The sequence below is a fragment of the Quercus robur genome, chromosome 2, assembly GCF_932294415.1.
Source record: "Quercus robur chromosome 2, dhQueRobu3.1, whole genome shotgun sequence".
Lineage (NCBI taxonomy): Eukaryota > Viridiplantae > Streptophyta > Magnoliopsida > Fagales > Fagaceae > Quercus > Quercus robur.
Window position 1 is genome coordinate 74,584,573 of NC_065535.1, and position 7,899 is coordinate 74,592,471.

Below are 7,899 nucleotides of genomic sequence, written 5' to 3' on the forward strand. Positions count from 1 at the left end.
TAAAAGCAGACAAAACCTTTTCCTATTTTAAAATATGTATATCAGCATCAATTGTGAATGTTGTGTAAAACAGCATATGTAAAATAAGTGTAGAAGTTTCTCTTCCATTTTTACAGCCGCCTTATGAATGACCAAATATTTTGAACATGAAATGAGTCTCAACTAGTAAAAAACTGAAAATTGGAAAATACTACAACAATGCACGAATATTCCATTTGCACAACCAGTGTGCATGGACATCTCATAGAAATGTGATAATAGGCTGGACTACCTAATATTTGTTGTTGGGGTCCATGTAACCGGTCATTCTTGTAGATTTTGTCATCAAATCTCCACTGTGTCTTGTAGCTCTGAATAGAGGGGAAAAGTGACAAATATTTGATATGTCAACAACACAATGGATGTGACCAAGATTACAAACTACATGACTTCAACTTTATTTTTCAAATCTGTTTTCTGTTTGGCTAACCAATAAAATTTTGTTGAATATCATCCAATGTCCACAATATCCCCAACAACTTCCTGAATTTGAAACCATTCTGTGGCCAAACATTTCTCAAGTATATACAAATGAACAGGAATTAAGACCGGTGAGTCTTTTGTTTCCACTCTTTAAGATTCTGCTGGCATAAAAAATTACTTGCTTACTTGTTTTCCTTTAGGTTTTTTAAAGAAAATTGTTGCCACATTGAGCCAAGTAATCGACAGGGTTTAAATCAAATTGCTGAAACTGTATAAAAGTCAAAACTAATTAAAAGGTCATTTACAGTTTTCATTCTCCAATTCAGCCCTACTTATGTAACACTTACACAAAATCATGTAAAATAGAAAGCTCAATGTACTTAACAAGGCTAGAAGCCAGTAGAATTTATCTAGGCAAGCTTCATTCATGTTGTCAGAGAACCAGCCATGCCCTCCTTTTGAGCTGGTAAAGATTTCAACAAGGGAAATTGATAAGGCACTCAAGTAGCTTCCCACACCAAAAACACTAGTGTATAGAGCAAATCCCATGGTTCTCATTCTAACTGGAACTTCATTGTAAAAGAACTCTTGCATCCCAACAACAGTGAAAATGTCTGAAATGCCCAAGAGAACGTATTGAGGCAGCAACCAGAAGATGCTTAGGGGTACCGTTTCTGATTGTGATTCAAGTTTTCCCATATTTCTGCTAATCTCCAGCCTCTTTGTTTCAACAATTGCTGCAATGATCATGGCTATGATAGAGAGAAACATTCCTATCCCCATTCTTTTCATAACACTAATACCTTTTTCATCACGAGTTATCAGTTGTGTAATCGGGATCAAAATCTTGTCATATAAAGGCATTAGAAGAATTATAGACAATGTAATAGCACTCTGTAGTGTAGCCGGTGGAATCTTCAAGCTTCCAATGTTCCTCTTCATTGTCATACCTTGTTTAGTAAAGAATGTCGCAGGTTGTTGAAAAATTACTGCAAACATTAGAAGCATTGTCCATATGGGCAAAAGCCGCAGCACTACTTTCACGTTGTCAAACATGTGTACACCATTTCTTGGGTTCGCTTCCAAGTCGTTTATGCTGTCAAACTCTTCGCGACAAAGAGGTTTCTCTTGAAGCCTACAAACAAGCAAGATTTGTCATTGAAAAGTTCTGTCTTGAAGCACAAACAAGTAAGAATTGTCATTATAAAATGAAGATACCTTGAAATTGATACAAAAAAAACTTACTCTAGCTCAACCTTATCAGCTTTGTAATTTGATAACTTGACTTCACGGTGCATAAATTTTGATTTGGCTGCTTTGAAAGCTTGAACTATGCTCTCAAAGGGGTTATTACAGATAGCATCATTTTGTTTATAAATAAACATCCGTCTTCCACAACAGAAAAATGCAACGGATGTTACCATTGCTGTCATGGGAATGGCAAATCCGAGTACCCAACCAAAGGTATCTTGGATGTAGGACATAACTGTGACACCCAACAGGCTTCCACTACAAACACCAAAATACCACCATTGGAAGAATGAACTCTTTTTATGAGACTTATTCTCGTTTTTGCTACAGGGAAATTCCTCATCATCATCGAGTTGATCTGCTCCAAAGGCTTGCAATGATGGGTTATATGCACCTTGGCCTATTGAAACCAAGTATAGTGACGAAAAAAGAAATGAAGAAGACATTGTTTTGTTTGTAGAAGAAGACCATGCCCATGCCAATGCTGTTGATGATGTCAATGCCACAAGCCCCTAAAAATGAAAAACATTGTAAGAACAAACTAAATAATATCATCTTGATTATATTGCAAAAGCATTCATAGACAGGCAATATATACATTATTTAATTGTAATATATATACACAGAGAGAGAGAGAGACTATATTATCCACAATACTTAATGCTCTCTTTCTCTTGCCTGTGTACTGCCGCGGCTGCTTTTGCTGCTACTCCTTATTTTCAAAAATAAAAATAAAAATGTGACTTCTCTATTGCTAGTGACCTTAAGGCCTAGCAGCACCTGCTCCCTCGTGGGACTTAGTCCCAGGAATAAAATCATTTCACTTACAAATAGCAAAAAAGTGACTTTCCTATTCTTGGTAAATATTGTGTTGTTGATTTTTTTCAATTTATACAGAGGAAATTGATACCATTATTTCCTGTTGAGTTTGTAAGTTATTATCAGTATTTGAGGCTGGCCTATCCTTAATGAACTCTTTGTTTTGAGAATCACAAGTGATTCTTCATTATTAAGTAACAAAAAAAGGTAATAAAAGTGGTGTAAGCTTTTTGTAAAGATTAGTCCTTTAATTGATTAATTTTCTGCTCACAGTACTGCAACCTTTTTATTCTGCTACCATTACCAATAAATCTCCTTGACAAAACTACAATCCATGGTATTCATTAGTGACAAAAACACAATGCTTGGTGGTGAAATTTCACTAAAGAGAAGACATCTTTTCCATAGGGCCCCAGTTAAATATTAGTCAATTTCCTACAAAAGTGGAAGTTTTGTGTGCTAGGCCGAATGTCACCCACAATCGTAACAAATTTTCTTCATTCAAAATCCAAGCAATCACGTACCACCAGTCATGAGGTCATAATTTCCTCATACTCAAAGGAAGCAAAGTAGCAAACTTTAAAGTTCCGGCTCTGTAGTTGTCTGGCCCTCATGACACACACACGCACACACAAGGTCATTGGGTAATGAACTCTTAAAGGAGTTAAAAGCAATTCTTGAAAAGCAGTAAAGACTTTTGACCATTAAAAATAAAAATAGCAATAAAATGGTCTAATCAAACCATTATCATGATAATTATGGTGTTCACGGTGCGGTACGGTTTTGAGTTATTTTTAGTATTGCACTTTGTGGTGCGGTTTAGCTAAAACTATAATTGTACCACACCTTATTTTTGCGGTCACATGTGCAGTGCAGTGCGGTATGGTACGGTTTAGAGTTTAACAAAAACTATAACCACACCACACCTCATTTTTACGGTCACATATGTTGTGTTATGTATAAGACGCGGTTTGAACGGAATGAAATCAGTATATTTTTCAAATTTTGGGCTTTTCCTACCTAGCCTAAAACTATTTTTTTTTCCCTTTGTTTTTGGTAAAGTTTTAAATTATTGAGCTAGTTTTGCTTTATTTTGGGCTAACTTTCCTAGTCAACACTTGATAGGATTATCAAATTTTTTTTTTTTTTTTGAAAACTAGGGTTAGTAAACTATTAATAATATATTTAATATTAAAAATAAATAAATATATTAATATATAGAGAGGGTTGGGTGCGGTGTGGTGCGGTTTGTGTAGTTTTCTTATCCGCAAACCGCACTATATCATGCAATGCGATGCGGTGCGATGCACTGTTACTTGCGGTGCGGTGTATTGTTACTTGCGGTGCAGTGTGGTTATGCCATTTTACGGGTGGTTTTGATGCAGTTTATGCGGTTTGGTAAACAACCCTAATGGTAATCAGCAATCACTCAAGAGAACAAGAACTATTGAAATTAACTTATTTAATCTTAGCAAGATTAAACATTCATTTCACTCAAGGGCTATCAGATAGCGGGCGCTAATCTAGGAAGTAGCTTGGCTTGTAGTTGCTGATATAGGGTTCGTTTGGATATAATTTATTTTGTTGAAAATTGAAAACACAGTAGCAAAATAATTTTTAAATGTGTGAAAAAGTACTGTTCACTATTTTTTTTATTGTTCATATGCCTTGGTGCACTAGTCTTAAAAAAAAGAAGGCAAAAGTGGGTTTGGAAACGCAGATCCAAACCCACACATAGTGATATTCAATTGGTGACAAAGTCTTAGGCAAATAAATGGCTCTTCTTATTCCTTAATCCTCACAAAAATTAATAAATTCTAATGGACCCCAAAAGTAGGGGTGTTCGCGGTGCGGTGCGGTTTTAGGTCATTTTTAGCACCGCACTTTGCGGTGCGGTTTAGCTAAAACCATAATTGCACCGCACTTTATTTTTGCGGTCACATGTGCGGTGCGGTGTGGTTTAAAGTTTAGTTAAAACCATAACCGCACTGCACCTCATTTTTGCCGTCACATATGCGGTGCAGTGTATAAGATACGATTTGAATAATTTGAAATTGGTATATATTTCAAATTTTGGGCTTTTTCTATCTAGCCTAAAACTAATTTTTCCCTTTATTTTGGTCCAAGTTTTAAACTATTGAGCTAGTTTTTCTTTATTTTGGGCTGGCTTCTTAATCAACACTTGTTATGGTTATCAAACTTTTTTTTTTTTTTTTTGAAAACTAGGGTTATTAAACTATTAATAATATATTTAATATTAAAAATAATTAAATATATTAATATATAAAGAGGGTGCGGTGCGGTGTGGCATGTGCAGTTTTCTTATTATAAAACCGCAAACCACACTGCATCATGCGGTGTGGTGCGATGCGGTGCACTATTACTTGCAGTGCGGTGTTGTTATACTATTTTACGGACGGTTTTAGTGCGGTGTTTACGGTTTGTGCGGTTTATGCGATTTGGTGAACACCCCTACCCAAAAGTTTACCAGCTAGTCTTCTAAATTTTAAGGATATCAATTTTATAATTCAATTGGGTGGTGAATAGTGATGAATGATGACTAAGGCTCCATAATCACAATGGATTATCTAATCATCTTTTAAAGCCTTAAATAATTAGCCATCTTTTAAAGCCTTAAATAATTAGCCACACCTTGATAAGTAAACTTCTAGAAACAAGCTATGCAATATTAGTAAGTTGCAATCTCCATTCACTCGTGGGAATCACGGCCAAGTATTGTGATAATAACACTAACATTAATAACAATTAACAATAACAACAAATCAAAGAACTGTACTATGCACTCAGAATCAAATTAAATAAATAAATAAATAAAATAAGAGAGAACTAAGGAGAGAGGAATGACTCACAGCAGCATAGAGGAAAGAAGAGTTCAATATGGTGGAATATCTATCCCAATAAGAGTCAGCAAGAGGTGCCACTAGCAGTGGCAACATAGAAGTAAACCCACACCAACTGTTAACCGCTTTGGCTGCAGAAGAGTTGCTCATCTTCACAACATCTGTGAGATAAGTCACTAAATTTGATGCCACCCCTTTGAATGCAAACCTCTCCATACCAGCTAGCACTGTTAATTCAGCCATAAACAGATCAAATGAGAACTCTATTACACACATACACATTAACTAAGACATTATGAGGAAACAAATTAAGTTCATTACAAATGCTCATCCAAAGCTACAGCTATAGAATGGAGCACTAGTATATACCAAGGTGTAAAAATCCCCCATGGGGTTTTAGAGAACTTACTAGACCCAAATAAGGGTGTTCAAGGTTGAGAAAAATCATGTTTTATGGTTGAAAAAAAAGAGAGAGAAATTAAGATGATGGTATATATACTTAATTATTACCTATTAGAAGAATGCATGACTTGCTTAGTCCCTTTGTTCTCTGACCTCCAGCCATGAGTGAAGAGAAGGAATCAACTATCTGGAATCAAAGAGCCAATAAATAAGAGGGAGGTGAAAATTGAAGCAAGAATAAGTTGTAGCTATTTTGTCATTTTTATAATCAACGTAAGTAAGTTGCTTTCAACATCCAAAAACAGTTGCACCACTCATTATTGGCTCATATCTTGTTAATTACCCTTTATCTGTGTGTCCAAGGTCTTGTTTTCAAGCAATGGACACTAGACAATACACTAACGCTAAAGCTTTTCAAACATTGGTTGCATTTTTATATCAACAAAAGCTAATAGTAAGTTCCACTAAGATCAGCTTGGACATGGTGTCACGGCGACGTTATCGAGAAAGAAAAAAAATAAAAGAAAAAAGGTCGACATGCGATGCAAAACCAAATACACAGCCTCAAGTATGTGAGTTTGATTCATGGATAGCCACCTGGCATCAATGACACGTCAATGTACACACCTGTACAAACATTTCGAACGAAGATTTTCGAAGTTACAAGTATAGGATTCGATATGATATTGTGAATGATGATATAAATTACACTTTTTTGTCTAGATGAAGTCATGTAATTAATATCACATGAAAACGAATATAACATAAACAATCAAAAAGCTTTTACTAGGAAGATCTTGTATTAGAATATATTCGCGCGAGTCATTTTTCGTGACGATGAAGAAGTTCAGATTAATATTTTTTTTTCATGTAATACCACATGAAAACGAGTATAGCATAAACAGTCAAAAAGCTTTTACTATATATATTGGAGGATCTTGTTGGAATGTTCGAGTTATTTTTAGTCGTGTGGTTGATGAAGTTGTTCAAATTAATATTTAGTAGTGATAAAAAAAATGATTATAATATATTATATATTGTCATGCCTAAACTTTTTGTGTTAAGATAAGGTGGCAGCAATATAACATATAAAATCCTCACAAAGAAACTCCAAAAATTAAAGTATTAAAAGCCCAACATGTGCTTAAGCTGATAAATTCTATCTAAACCTTATTAATTTTTCTTTACACATAAGAATGATAGCAAGCAATTCATCAAATCAAGAACAAAAGGAAAAGAGAAAAAGAATGCAACCAAACATATAATATGACGTATACAATTGTAGATCATACACAAAATGCAGACTTGTTTGGGGAAAAAAAAAATACTTATATATATGCAATCCAAGCAAGATTCCTTTTTGACTGAGTTTATCTCCACCTAACTCGTACCCTATTCGATCACGCCATTTTTACTGGTATTGTTTGCGCTGTCATGAGTCATAATTTTAACTTTACTACCTTTTCTCTAATGCAATCCTACACCAGAAAAAGCTAAAAAACACAAACTGAAACACAAAATTGAATCAGTTTTATACTCTATTTTTTGCGTTACGTTCAGATCACGAGTACTGCATGACTGACACATCAGTATGCGTTACACAAATGTATGGAAAGGAAATGTCTATGGCACACACGCACACACACACAGCAAACACATGCAAACACACAACAAACACAAACTTCACAGTGACAAACGAAGAGACACACATATATGTAGCTCTGAACCAGTGCTAGCCAATGACAGAATTGGCCACCAATGTCAATTACAAAACTAGCCACAAAATGGACAGATGGCAGTCTCACACAATGGGTATCAACATTTTCCATTGTTTGGGAGATCCACTATAACTTCGCCTCATTTCCCTACCTTAATGGTTAGTGAGAAGGATAACACTTCTGCTATCCAACACCTCCACTACAAAAAGAATGCTACAAGAAAAGATAGCCAGTGACCAAAACGTAACACAATGCCTAATGGGTCATCAACACGTATGCATTTCTCTATTTCTAGATTATATTGCTCTTCTTTGGAAAATTTTTTACACTTATCCCTATTGGGTTGTTATGAATCTCTTGTGATTAATTAGCAATTTCAACTTTGG

The 7,899-nt window shown here is 35.1% G+C and overlaps 1 protein-coding gene across 1 annotated transcript; it reads right to left on the bottom strand.

The window, feature by feature from the left end:
- Window positions 1–710: 710 nt before the first annotated feature.
- Window positions 711–6,100, bottom strand: LOC126715005 (protein NRT1/ PTR FAMILY 5.8-like). The gene is made up of 4 exons (XM_050415429.1): window positions 5,904–6,100; window positions 5,403–5,620; window positions 1,708–2,225; window positions 711–1,597 (listed from the first exon to the last, which is right to left on the bottom strand). Exons 1-4 carry the CDS (start codon window positions 5,956–5,958, stop codon window positions 760–762), a joined length of 1,629 nt encoding a protein of 542 aa, XP_050271386.1. The 5' UTR covers window positions 5,959–6,100; the 3' UTR covers window positions 711–759.
- Between the last annotated feature and the right edge of the window lie 1,799 nt (window positions 6,101–7,899).

Coding starts and splice junctions, on each gene's coding strand:
- LOC126715005 (XM_050415429.1), bottom strand. CDS start 5,958: ATGGCTGGAGGTCAGAGAACAAAGGGACTAAGCAAGTCATGCATTCTT. Junction 5,621..5,903: donor GTCATGCATTCTTCTAATAG/GTAATAATTAAG, acceptor CTGAATTAACAG/TGCTAGCTGGTATGGAGAGG. Junction 1,598..1,707: donor GCTGATAAGGTTGAGCTAGA/GTAAGTTTTTTT, acceptor GCTTGTTTGTAG/GCTTCAAGAGAAACCTCTTT.